Source organism: Diadema antillarum, unplaced genomic scaffold (assembly GCF_040938485.1).
Source record: "Diadema antillarum isolate AM-2024a unplaced genomic scaffold, OU_Dant_1.0 scf00000078, whole genome shotgun sequence".
NCBI classification, from domain to species: domain Eukaryota; kingdom Metazoa; phylum Echinodermata; class Echinoidea; order Diadematoida; family Diadematidae; genus Diadema; species Diadema antillarum.
Window position 1 is genome coordinate 1,697,196 of NW_027270967.1, and position 14,633 is coordinate 1,711,828.

The 14,633-nt window shown below is 39.6% G+C and overlaps 1 protein-coding gene across 1 annotated transcript; it reads right to left on the reverse strand.

Moving 5' to 3' along the window:
- Window positions 1–1,279: 1,279 nt before the first annotated feature.
- LOC139717608 (BOS complex subunit NCLN-like) lies at window positions 1,280–13,118 on the reverse strand. Its single transcript, XM_071629116.1, has 14 exons — window positions 12,865–13,118; window positions 10,550–10,740; window positions 9,687–9,831; window positions 9,024–9,118; window positions 8,679–8,762; window positions 7,099–7,202; window positions 6,343–6,431; window positions 5,403–5,527; window positions 4,475–4,665; window positions 4,164–4,287; window positions 3,358–3,521; window positions 2,857–2,910; window positions 2,073–2,151; window positions 1,280–1,404 (listed from the first exon to the last, which is right to left on the reverse strand). The coding sequence occupies exons 1-14, from the start codon at window positions 13,028–13,030 to the stop codon at window positions 1,342–1,344; spliced, it is 1,674 nt and encodes a 557-aa protein (XP_071485217.1). The 5' UTR covers window positions 13,031–13,118; the 3' UTR covers window positions 1,280–1,341.
- Window positions 13,119–14,633: the final 1,515 nt, after the last annotated feature.

The following is a 14,633-nucleotide window of genomic DNA, read 5'->3' on the forward strand; positions in this document are numbered from 1 at the left end:
CAGCTCCTTGAAAGAAGAGGTACCCAGTCATCACTGACCTACAGGTTTTCAGTTGTACGGTATCAAAAAGGTAATCCAACTTTAGAGGGCTACTGTTTCAAAATTGTCAACTACAGAGAGCACAGTGTGGGTTGTAAGGAAAGGGGAACTCTTCTTCTTTCCATCGGTACCCGATTGTGTTGACAAATGTAATGCATGACTGAGCAATATCAACTTTTTGATGCACACTGTATAATGCATGCATGCATCGTAACGATATCACACAGACAATTTCAGAAACATTGAATCATTCAGAGCATACAGTTCATGTAGGACATGCCTGTTTAACACATTTTTGCACATCCAATTCCATGGTGTGCCTGGTTTCCCATGATTTCAAAATTCATGTGGTAAATGCAGCTTGGACATGATTAATGCACAAATTTGCTATACTTGTACACAAAATTATCAGTATTATTTGTGTGTGTGCATCACCAGGTATTACAAAATTATACAATGGGCCATTCTGAGACATTGAAGCTTATCAGCAACACCCAGAGGGAGAAAGGGGTGGGGGGAGGGGGTAAGTTGGATCGGTTCTGTGGACATGCTGAGTCCACGTAAAGGGCAGAGGTTTAGTATCCATCAACACGGGGTGTCATTTTTGAAGGCATGCAACCCTAAGTAGCGTAAAGAGCTCTGTACTCATCAACATTTCCCTCCCCCACCTCCAACCTTTACCCCCCCCCCCCCCCTACTCTTGCCCCCTGGGGAGAAGGTAGACGATGCCAGACGTAATGTCACAATGTTTTTGCCTCTGCAAGCACCTCCTTCCTTCCACTTACATGTAGTATTAATTCACAATGTCTGGTGCTCGGGTAGACAAATTGCACACATCAATTATTCACTTGGGCTCGCGGTCCACGGGGATACACCTGCTTCGGTCTGGTGCTCGGAAACTCGTTAACCTAGTTGATAGGTAACAGCTTATTCCCTTTCCGACCATCGCTTCATAGCTACTGGTGCTTCCCCGCCGTCCACACAGACACCTTCGACAATTCTTGTATACTCATTCTAAATATCTAATAAACCTTTCTATCTAGTCCTGACACATACCCCAGACATAGGTGGAAGTACATGTACCTACTCTACATTGACACACATACATTGCATGGATACATCAAAGTCATGTATGTATACATACACAAAGACAAAGCATATCAAACAATCTGTCATATCTATTTCATTTCCACAATTTCATTTGATTTGTTTTTTTTTCCTGAAAAACTTCAAAAGATACAAAAAAGAAAAAAGTTGTACTGTGATAAGACTAGAAGGCATTGAAGACCACCAGATGTTGTGCTAGTGTATTTTGGGTTTTCTTGCTACGTAGCTCCTCACTGTATCTTTCAGATAGCTGAAGTTCTGGAAAGGAAGCACAACAATAACAACAATGCATTGAGGAAAATTTTGATATTGTGGAAATTCAGTACAAAAGACATCTGACATCACCAAGTGAATGATAGAAAAAACCCCTTTGCCTAATCATTTATTATTATTTTCCTTCTTTTTTTTTTTGGCTACTGACAAAACCAAAAAATATATAAATCCCTGTAATAAACATTTCCTCTGAGCATGAACTCTTTGTTCGAGCTTACCTATTACATAGCTAGAATATATATGACAAGCATTCCAAATGCTGGAAAATGTTATGAATATTTTACATTGCAAAGATAATATCCTGCAAAACTGATTACACATGGAGAGAAATTACAAACGTAATTACAGGTTGGAGAGATATGAAGCTACACAGATGAGTTAGACAATTCAATGACTTCAATTCAATGCAGTCAATCATTCCCAAGTTTTCATTTCAAGCTTCGTTGAAGAATCAGATTTCTTCATTCCTGCTAAAGATACGATTTTAAAGTATTTACATTTTATTGCCTGTGTGCAGAAGTAATGGATGACTCAGCATGCAGTCAAGTTACAGTTGTCTGGGTTGAGTGCAGGAGAAGGGTTAATAAGCCAACAATATTTCCATTCATGGAAGCAAGGACAGGCGTATGGTAAGTCTTTGATTCTCAACTAACCTGGACAGCGAGGTATATGAGACCCAGGTAGCCAGCGATACCACCAGCCAGAAACAGATCAAACACAGCAGGCTTCACACTGGAGACAGAGGGAGAAAGTACAACATACTGCATACATCGAATATTTCACGAGGTTTATATTTTCGCGAATTTAAAACTATTCGACATCCCAAATTCATAGCAATAGTGACGATGTTATTCATATGGGCACAACTAGAGCAGTCTGCAAAGGATGGATTCATGGTCTACCCAAAAGTTAACTCAGACCAAGAAAGATCTGACAAACAAATTTAAAACAGGGAGCTGCAAGGCCATGTCTTGCAGGTAATACTGGCTTCTGAGAGCTTAGAAAGGCCCTTCAATAGATAAAAGGCATCTTAGCTATTTGTACCAACAAAATTTCGAGTGATTTGTTAGCTATTCTACCACAAGCTCAACACATTCAACCAAAAATGGGCAAACCTGCCCTATACTTTTTATAGTACATCTATTCACACATCTTTTTGATGAAAGTACAACAATCAGATTTTAATTGTGGTTCATTAATTTGTATAGAAGCAAGAAAATGCTTGTTTTTCTTCCATTTTTATCATGGGGGTTTCCCAGCAAATCCGAGAAATTTGACAATTCTGCTCTTACTAAGTAATACTATTGTATGCTGTAATGCAAATGCTGAATGACTTCAGTTTGCAAAAGTCTTCAGGATTCTGGGTGAGGGTGCTCCTTCTTGCGATGTTTCTAATGGGTCTCATTCACCCCAGTCCTGTCTAAACAGAAAACTTACCTGTAAGCGTGCATTGTGAATTTCAAGCCGTCGTAGAACACATACTCGGGTTCTCTACGCAAAGAAACAAAGAAACAAACAAAAACAAAACATCAATTGCGCATGAGTTCCTGATTTCATGAGACATTAAACTGTCAAGAAAGTATGAGATAAAATGAAAGCAAAGGAATTGAATGAAAGGAATAAAATGAAAACAATGGAAGTGTGAAATATCTCCAAAAAGAAGAAGTAAATAGAGCAAAATTGTTCACAGAATATGTGCAAAACATGGCCATGAAGCCAGAGTTTGCATATGAAACTAGCATGACAAATAGCATCTGGCCAATTGTTCAGATACTCAAAAGCTGCTACCATCAGATGGGTCTTGAACATCTCATCACACTAATTGCAAAAAATTACACCTGAATGAAAAATGGACATCAAAAAAATGTACGAGGCTGGAAATAAACCCTGTTATTTCAACATATTGCTAGCCAAAGTGGTGCACAGCTAACAACTGACCTCTTGTCTGCTTTGATCGTTATCCTCTTGACGTCCTTCAGGTGCCTCGTGAGGGCGCTCTGCAACGTCTGGAGGAGTGGATGCTCCTTGGTCATGAGCTGCGCGGACCGCGGCTGCGAGGACAGGTAGTTCAGCCATGAGTTTATCGAGTCTGCGTTCACCTCCTGTCGTAAGAATACAAAGAATAAAGAATATATGCGAATAAAAAGGCAAAATAATTCACAAGCCTCAATGTAACTTGCAATTCTCAGTTAACAGCTCCAAGACCAACCCAAATCCAAATCAGGATAGAACCAAATCATTACGGTCAACCGAGAGGCACATTCAATACTGTATGCTCTCAATTAGCACAAATCTACCCTATAGTTTTCCGCAGACTGAAATTGTCAACACAAGCTTACTTTGAGTATTGAGAATTGAATTATTGCGCTTTTAGCCTATAAGCTGTATGAGGCTTGCTCAACTACCTAGCCAATTAGCGTGAATGATACTCTGTTCTAAAGTACACTACATATATGTTGACAACACTTGCCCATAACATAGAGAACGATCAGAACGGAAAATTTGACTTCCATTTACGAAATACCCATTAGAGTGACATGAACATTTAGATTAACATCCATTTTTTTCCCCTCACTGCAAAGTTTCTTTTTATCAAACCCTGATACAACACTTTGATCGACCAAAGTGATTCAACTGGTGCAAGGAATTTCTTATAACGAAAGTCCACTGTGAGTGTTGGCTTTCTCTGCTACTTACATAGCCATCTACCAAGACTTGTGAATGTAGATTTCTGTGCTACTTACATAGCCATCTACGAAGACTTCAAATGAGTTGTCTTCTGTGGAGTTCAGACCAAACACGTGTGTGGCTAGGGCCTCTGCCAAGATTTTCACATTCCTGGCAAGCTTGCTGGCATCCACCTTGGAGCTGAAATTTGAACAAACGGGTAAACTGTCATATATTGCCCATATTCCACACTGAAATAAAAGTGTCAGATTGAGGTATCCTCAAGAAGACGAAAATAGAAATGAAATAAAATAAAATAGCAAAATTGCATTTTTGCTAGAATATCTGAAGTGATAAGAGTTTGATGTGTTAGAAATTCATGTCCAACCTGTCATCGGTGATGGTGGTGCGCGAACTGCTGTCGTAGGCGGGAAGGTGAGACAGGGTCCCCGCCGGCAGCCGCTGCATGCTGAACCGCTCGTGTTCCCATGCCAACCAGTCCTCCGCGAGGTTGATGCGTTTGTGGCTCATGCTGAACTTGACGGAGGGGAAGAGGGCGTTGGTAACAGACTGCAGCTCCTAGGATCGGGAAGAAGTTGGTAACACAGAAATCAAAAGACACTAATTATCACTATAATTCTCAGCACCTAGACATGTGCCACAAGAGATTACATTCTCAGTGCATAGACACCATGAAATTGAAAACTGAGACCGTTTGTGGTGTAAATCTATATATAACAGTCATTATGGCACTAGGTCTGGTTTATTTTCAACCCATCTAAGAGGGAAGACATTATCTCAATCTGTCATTCAAAGTACTAATTACCAGCCAAAGATATGTTAGGGAAACCTACCAATGGATAACTTTTCAAACCCCTCTCCCCTTATAATCATGAGAATTCCTTTACTCACAACAATTACCCTTTCTATAAAAATCACCCCAAAACAATCACTTCCCCACTCACTTAATAGAGTTACCTGCCCTCATGCATTACATGTATGTAAAACGAGGAATGTTCGCGTGCATTTTAATATGGCAAATTTTGCAAGAGCCAAGATTCGCGAAATTAAAATGCACTCAAAGGCTCTTGTCTACACTATATACACTGAATGCCTGAGGCACTTCGCGAAAATTTCATGGCGCTAAAATATCACGTTTTACAGTATATTGAGGCAATATTGCTCAACATGAAAACAAATCAAAAAAACGAAAAAGAAACAAAGACAGAAAGAAGACACACATAACTAACACACAAAACTCAATCCCCACACAACCCAACCCCAATACCAAACAAAAAGTGGTGGTTCCTGAATACCTGGAGAATTTGGTACGGTTCTGTCCCCTCCTTGGGTGGCTTGGACACATGGAGGTAGAGTTCATCCCCAGCACCAATGGTGTCCAGACACAACACATAAGACACGTCGCTGAGTAGTGACGACTCTACATGGGGTATACAAACAGTAATGAGATGACAAGTTTGTCTCGTGCAACATAGGTAGTTATTGTCACTGTTGCTGAAAAAGGGGAAATGGCAGAAGGGAAAGAAATGGATCGAGTCACATTGGTATTTTGTGTGTTGAACTTTGTGTTGGAACATGGAATGAATAGCTGAACTTCTACAAACTGCAGAATATTAGGCGATGTTTGCATACAGTGCACTCCCATCATAACAAACACAGTTATAACGAAATTCTCATAACAATGAAGTAAAAATTCAGATCTCCAAATCACCTTGTAAATACATTTGTGAACTTCACTTACCATTTTATGTACTCCACTTAACAAAATTTCAATATAAACAAAGAAAACTGCCGGTCCTAAGGACTTGATTATGACAGGAGTCGCCTGTCCATGGTGGAGCTAACATCACTGTGTTTGTTGTATGTAGAGCCTCATACATCTGATGAGCAAACTTGTCATGTTTCAAGTACATGGTACAGTAATAATTGCAGTAAGAAAGGCACTTTGCTTTCCCTTTACCCACAAACATATACACGCGGTGCAAAGGTTCGAGAGGTCAGTTGAAATTGTGTGCATAACATATCATTATTTTCACCTAGCTTAAACACACAAGACAAGGTTGTACCAATGGTACTTCTGAACAGGCCAATTAGCTTCAGTACCGATATTGCAATTCTTGCTAGAGGTGTTTCTTCAAAAACGTAGTTCAATCAACAAAGGGCTTTATTCTGAGAGATGGAGAAAAGGAAAAATAAAAGTAAATCACACAACTTACTCTGTAAAAAGTAACATACCTTGGCTCTCCACATTGTCTTCTATCCATCGCTTGGTGCCTTGGTAGTTAAATTTTCCCCCACCGGACAGCAGAAATAGAATATTGAACCTGGAATGTATTACACACACATTAATAATCATCATCTGGGAATATGACATGCACTACCAGCAGGAAGGCCTTGCTATAAGTACCACAGTGGCAGGCATAATATTGAAACTGTGTTGAGATGTGACAGAAAGATGATATAACTGTCATTATTGATACACGGGATCACATGCTGCTCAAACCATATTGGCAATTGAAGTGTGTATGGATTTTTGCTTTAAATCTCTTTTGAGAGTATTTTCAAAGACTGAGAATAAGGCACAGGCAGGGACTATCCCCAAAATGTGCTTGCTCTCCTAGCCTCTCCCAGTGCCCTCCTGGTCCCAAACCATTAAAAAAAGGCTTTCTCCAAAGAAGCCGTCACGCACTGTGGTAGCCTAATTTAGAAAACTCTCAACCTATATTAAGCAAGCGGTTTATTGATGTGCAAATGGTAAAAGAAAAAAAAAAAGCACTCAAGCACACATAGTTTTGAAAAATAAAGCTTTCACTATCAAGATATCTATGAACATATATCACCCTGCTCATATCCAGTCACTCATAAGGATTTATTCCAGGTACCATTACTGTCTGAACAGTGTGAAAAATGTATTTTCTAATGACTTTGACCAAGTCAAACAAATTATGCTGCCATCTTTTAGATAATAAGGAATGGGCTGTGAGAGCTTACTTTGCGTGAGTTCTTGAACTGGTGTACAGCTTGCTGAAGAGCCTTGCCAGCTCCAGCAGAGCGACCACACCACTCCCATTAGAGTCCGCTCCAAACGACAGGTGCTGCAGGTGTAAAAATAATGTTAAAGATACACAAACCATTCAAGCCATTTGTTTTGTATTATTTCATTGAATCTATAATATATGAAAACAACAGGGAAATTGCAGCTTTGTCTTTTTCAAATGCTCTCACTCTGCTGTTATTGCCAACAATCGAAAGTGAAGCAAGCCAAAAAGTTCAAGTCAAGCACTTCAGCACTGGCTTTTCAAGACCTATGAATGTGATTATCTGGGAGACAATTCAAGCAGTGCACCACAATTCAGCACTGAATAACTCAGCAGGTCAATTTGACCAATGGAATAACTAGAATTGCCTGCTGGGTGTCAGTGTCAAATGCATTAAGCATAAGCTTCTTCAAAAAGAGCTCTACTGATTGCAGGGCTGCCAACATTGACACACCATAGTCGGGGGGATTCCACAGAGCATTCAGGGAGATGCTTTTGTGATACATTCATCTGAATGGGCAAAAGCAATATTCCTGAATCAGAGAGGTTTGGATGTTCTCTAATCCAGACATGAGGGGATATTCAAGTTCTCAGGAAGCCTTCTGCAGAACCAGGAAAACTTGGCAACTCTGCTGATTGGCTGCAATTTTAGCTACTAAATGCTGGGGGTAATAATATATCGTCAGCTAAGAACCAAAAGGGCACTATCGTGTTCTAAAATTTCAGCGTAAGTAAAAAGGAAACAATCAATTTTCATGAAATAAAAAGTTTATTTGATCAAAAGAGGGTAGATTTATAAGCATTGTTCATATAGGGTCAAATAGCGCCCTTGTGGCTTTGATTTCTAACAATTTAATAAAAATGATCAAAAACTGACATAACAATGAAGTGGAGATTGAGCTCTACAACATGATACCAATAACTCAACACCCTCCCCTCACCCCCCCCCCAAAAAAAAAAAAAAAAAAAAAATTGCAATAAAGCTCTTCTGGTTGTCAGCTGACAATATATCACAATGGTAATGTAAGACGTGGGTTGGGAGACTCAGTTGAGTGTCAAAAGGCCCTCTTGCTGGGGCTTGCACCTCCCTGGTGGTCTTACTTTTGTCTGGTGTGAAGATCCTCAGCTCACAATTACAGCAGAGAGAGAGAGAGCCTTTGAAAGAGGCTTTACACGGCATTTCATCACGAAAAGTGTAACTAACCTAGATTCATGGTCACAATTACACAAGAAATAAACCTGTTTTTGATAGGGCAGCCTAGAGACTCTAAAGCATGGAGAAAAAAATCTCATGAAAATTTGAAGCATTTAATAAAATATGCCACATGTTGCTCTACTGCAAACAGCCATATACACATGAACTTGATCAACTACTCTTTTTAAACAACATTTTGGCAATAGAATTACATCGCAATTCAATCATGATATTCTTCAAAAACTTATACAGATAACAAATAAAAAAGAAAAATTGCTTTGTCATATCCCGAAAGAATGAAAACTAAAACAAGATCAATTTATCACCGCAAAACTTACTGGTGCAATCCCAAAGGCATCATAGTGAGCAACCACGGCTAGTGTGGGCAGCTGGTCCTCTACACCCTTCCCGGTCAGCTGGCCCTGATAGAGACAGAAGACAGGGTAAACACAGAGATTCCATAGTCAAAGGGAAAGACTACATTTACATTGCAAATGCAAGCCTAGAATCAAGCAAAATGACACGATAATACTTGCTGACCATGCCTGGCCAAACGAGCTTTGAGAAATGTTCTTTTCAGACGTAAAAAATGTATAGCTCAGCACGAAACATACATGTACTTCTGAAAAACACAAGTTCTTGTAAAGGTGCGAAACCTCTCCAAGGAGAAGGGAGATAGTTACCTGGAAGCTGATGATGCTGCCGTCTTTGACTGCCTTTGCCTGCGTGCCAGAAATAACCATCTGGAACCCATTTGCATAGACAGCACTCAACAGAGCTGTTTGGGAAAGTAGATACAAAAGAACCTTCGAATTCATGGGGAACTGTTAACAAGAGATGTATTCAAATCACATTACAAATGAGGTATAAAATTGGTTTTTGCTTTTATTCAAAGGAACAAATACACTACTGCCACAAAGAAAATGAACTTTAGAGAACACATTTCCTTCCAGAGTGAGTCTATTCTGCAAGATAATTGCATAGAGGTTACTGCAAGGTATCATAAGAAATATTTGGACTTCCCATGAACAGCTCAGCTAGGATCAGCTTGGCTACAATAAACTTGACTCTATTTGCTGCAACCACAATTTCACTGCATTACTGCCTTTTATGGGTAGAGGAGTCATTTGCGGCTGTTGTTTATTTGCTTCCAACTAATAAAGCAAAAATAAAATGATTATTTCATCCTCTCCCTTTTCAAGCAATCTTTGGGGAAAAAGATCTTCTTTTTGCCATTTCTCCTTTTATTACTCATATCATTTTGTGCTGTTCATTACAACTTTCTTTTTTCTTTTCTTTTTTAGTAACAAAATGAAGTTAGAGTTAGTATAAACAAGAGGAGGTACCCTGAGCCCCAGAAGCTGCCTGGTCCCCGCTGACCGCCTCCTGGATGTCCCGGTGAATGGACAGCAGCTCCTCATCCTCCTGGGCAAAGTACACTGGCATGACTGTTTCACCTTCCAGCATCAATGCCTCCAGCTCCATCCATTGCTGATAGAAGGGAAACATGCATTTATTTATGTATAACTGCTTCAACCCATTTCTTGTATGTGTGTGTTGGATCCTCCAAAAAGGGGAGGTAAGCTAAATGTACCTGGTATATATGCCAGAGGGTTGGGCGGAATGGTGTATCAAACTCTATGAAAATCTGCCAATACTTTACAATAATAAATATGTAATTGTGTTTTGCAACACATTCCTATCGTCATTTATGATGGAGGCGATAATATTGACAACAATAAATGCAGAAATAACAATGCATCATACAATGTATGACAGACACACACAAAAAAAAATAATGCTAATGAAAAATCATTCACGTTCACATCAGGAGAAACATTTCCAACTATCTGAAATCAAGTTGGTGTTGATACTGAATACAGGGTATGCTACATAAGGGCTTGATCAAGGCTTGGAAGCAAACCCACATGTAGTGGAATTTGCCATCCAGAACCATAGTGATGGAATGACAAATAAGTATCACCCCAAAATCAGTAATGAAAATTTGCCAATTTCATGAAAAAAACATTTGCTTCAATCTTTTGTATCACATTGCCAATTTATGGATCCAATACAAATTCAGCTATTTAGAGGATTCTGATAAGTTTTCAACAGAAATACAGAATCAAGAACCAGTTTTTAGGTGCTGAATCAAGAATCAAAGAAGAGCAAAAGGGGTGGTAGAAAGGTTGCTTCCAATTCCACTCACGTTGACAACCTCCTTTGGAGCAGACGACAACACTTCGGGGAGCAGAATGACGAGAGATCCCGCCCCCTGTTCTATGAGCTCCCTGTAGCGCTCCGCTGTCACCTCAGAGAGCCTGGCCAGGATACACCTCCTGGTAACCATCTTGGCAGAGATGGGACGTGCCTCCAGGTTGACCAAGGTGTTGCGACAGCCTGGAAATAGATGGAAATGACCAAGTTAACAAAACAAATCGATGTAAAGAACTTAAATTCATGAGTTATACGAGTAAATGTAGCAATGTAACTCCATTACAATACGGCTTTCTTAACAAGTTCACCTGTGTAAAATTTATGCATGCTTTTCTCTTTTGTTCTGCTTCCTTGAGCCCCCAATCATGCATGCCTATGGTGAGGCTACCATAAGTCATCATCCTTGTTAATTGTGAATTGTTACAAATTTTGGAAACATTTCTCATCCCAATCACTATAAATTCTGAAACTCTGTATCCACTATCCAGTGTAATGAATTATTCATATGTAAGGGTTTGAAAATCATTCAGAGGTCTCCTTTAAAGGGGATGGCTAGTAACCGATCAGTGGGAATCAGTGGGAATGCTGGGGGATGATTGTTCCAATTCTTGTGGGATTCATTTAAGAGTACATTATAAGTTAAAGTGTGAAAATTATTTGCTTCAGAATGGTCCCATATATTCAAGTAATGTGCAGTTTAATGGTTCCAGGCTAGCATGCCTGTACGGTGACGGGGCATTAAACTGCACATTACTTGAATATGAGACCGTTCTGAAGCAAATCATTTTTACACAATAATAGATATACAAACAATGTACTCTTAAATGAATCCCCAAAGAATTGGAACAATCATCCCCCAGCATTCCCACTGATTCCCACTGATCAGTTACTAGCCATCCCCTTTAAACAAACAAAGTGAAACAAGTGCCACATGAAAAGTGCGGTGATCTGATGCTTAATGGTCTGAATGCCTGGCGCTAATGTAAACCCAATTACTCAAATTAATTCAAACCAAAACGGTTGTCCCAAAGAGTCAATATCAATGTCTGCTTTCATGCCATCGCTCAAAACACACTCATTCTTTGCGAGAGATCACTGCCTGCACAATTTGATAATCTAATATTATAATTTCATTCAACTTGCATTTGTAAATCATTCGTACATATTGATTTGTTGCTCTATGTTGTATCTACATCGTACTTATAAATGAAAGATTCACATCATAAAACATAAACGGCTAACTTCAGATTCAGATTGTGCAGTGCAGGCAGTGTACTTTAATTACCGGTACACGTAGTATACACTGCGATCGCTCACAAAGAACTAGGCTCTACAGAGTACATGTAGCTGTTCTGAGCAACTGCAGTGTACATGTACCGTACATGAAGGTTGATGTCAATATCAAGATGCTTCCCAATGATTGCTTTAGTTCAAATTTAAATGAAAAACTAGAAAAGCACTTGGAGAGCACAGACCTCCGCCAATCCAGCAACTCATTTCCACCCTTTTTACACCCAATTTCTCAAAATAGAAGCCTTCTACTGTTTACATCATTGCACGGCGTCTTGCCCGAGCAGAGTGCGCACTTTAGTGCGCATATCTAAACCTCCAGTACGCGCAGCTTGAACCCCATGTTCATTGACCTTATGTATGTACACTGTACAGTATATGCCAAAATATGAAAAATATTTTTAAAATCCATAAAAATTCCCGGATCACTACCAAAATTGAATGAGGTGTTCCTTGTGTCAATATCGACTTTCATGCAAGTTTCATTTTCAATCCGTACCAACGGTACACAACTTTTTGAGTTATTTTGCAAACAGACAAACCAAAACCGATGATCACTGACTTAACCTCCTCCTGATCCTTCCTTGGCGGAGGTACTAATAAGGCTTGACCACACAACAGACAACTGTATTACAATCAGCATCATCAGGGCTATTGACAGTAAGTAGGACCTAACGTTTACATTATCAATGATAGACCACAATGCAATGCACACTGCACTGTCACTACACTGGTTTTGTACAGTTTGAATGCAAACATAGACTTTTTAAAGTAAAATTAAATCATTTTATTCAGACAATGACTATCTAACTAGAATCTTTTGTCTAGTTAAACGTTAGACCTCTGGTGTTACACGGTATTTTCGGCATATTTTCTTTGCATCCCACGTGACTAGCCACAGTCCACACCAAGCTAGCTGGTGAAACTATTAACCCCGTCTAGAATATAGAAATCTACCACGTTATAGAACTGTGATAGACTAGTTTAGTGTAGAATGCGAATGGGTTCTCTTCATACCATACTGCGAGCCGTGGAGGTCGAATTGTTGCATGCGATACGCCGTGAAATCATGCGCCCCGTTGACCGGAGAAATGGCGATTAAAATCGGTACCAGAAGAAGACATGTCCACGGAAAATGGCCCCTCACTACTTCCACGACTTCCTCTGCCTCAGCAAACCACATCGTGTAGCTCTCCGGACTTACAATGGCAGAATTTCAAGCTACCAAGCTGGACTGGTGCCCTACATAAGACAATCAAGAAACGGCTACACAATTTACACACAGACAGAACATGTGTACTACACACAATATGTACCGTAGTCCAGCCACATGCGCTGCACTATCTCCTCATCGAATAGCTCCACTCCCACGCCACACACAGGAGACAGCAGCAGGCTGCTACGATCACTTGTACACATACCACAAAGTCCAGCAGCCGCACGTTCCGGAAGTGAATGTTGTCAAGCCAAGGAGGGCACAGCATTTCCGTCTGACCTCTTTACTTCCTCTACTCGCCTCGCTGTCGAGCCCAGAAACTTTTCTCCAAGACAAAAACTTTTCTCTAAGACAATTAACGTGGTGATTGAGTGAATGCAGCAATATTTAGTATAACAAAATTCTTTCCATTTCATTTCTTTTCATTTCATTTATTAAGTTTCCACTAAATTATATTAATTACATTGCCGATGTTTGAGGAAATCTCATAATCCGTTCAAAAGTTATATGAATTTGTTAAGTTTGTGTACAACCAAGGAGGTACTACCTCCTTGGTACAACCAAGGAGGTTCGAGAGATGGAGTTACAATTGACTACAATAGGCGTTTTCACATCAGCCCGATGTTTCGAAGTAGCGCGCTATTTTGCTGACTATTTTCTGCGAAAAATATCTCGAGCTTGGATTTTTATCGGGCTGATGTGAAAACACCTATTTATTCAGTCAGCTGTCAGTTTTCTATGGATGGACAAAAGAATTCCACAGGTGCATTTGTGCCTTTGGGTTTCGATGCTTGAAGCCGCCATCTTTCTGAGTAGGCTGAAGATTCATTTTTAACGCTAACATAATATCGGGTATAAAATGCTGCTCGTTTATTATATCAATTAATGCAATGAAATTTCACCTAATGATAAAGCATACAAAACAAAAGTCAATTCCGTTCGAAAATATGTGCAAAAGTGTAAATCTGAGCTGTATTTTGTGAAAGTGTTTGAAATTTTACCCTTATGGAAAGCCGGTTTTATCACTTTTCTCCTTATTTCCGCCAAATGAAACTAATATGGTATCATCTTCAAGTATAGTTCTTTATAAATTGTCAGTTTAGCGTACAGACACGTACAGTCGAGTAATTTTGATATCTATTTCAGCAATATTTGAGCAATTTCTATTTGCGCACCCCCTGCCCTTTACCATTGTCTACCGCCCATCGTTTGTAAGTATATATAGGGATAGCGAAAAGTTGACCATCACAAAGACATATTTTCCTTAGAAAGTGGCTGGTGATTATGCAATGAGACACGAGTCAATTGTCTTCGCATCTGAGCGGCAGATCCAGTTTGACACATTATACTTCAAATATTTTTGAGTGGTGGCTTCGAGCATGGGATCAAAGCGAATAAGACTGTTGTGCATGACTCCATTTCTCAATCCTCCTTGGTATAACCATAGCTGGATGAAAAGACTACATCCACGGTAGGACAACGATGTGAAGAGTAAAGGAATAAAAAAAAATCTAGTGTAATGAAAGAACATTATTGATACCTCATTCAGAAAGCAGAGGAGTAACTTTAC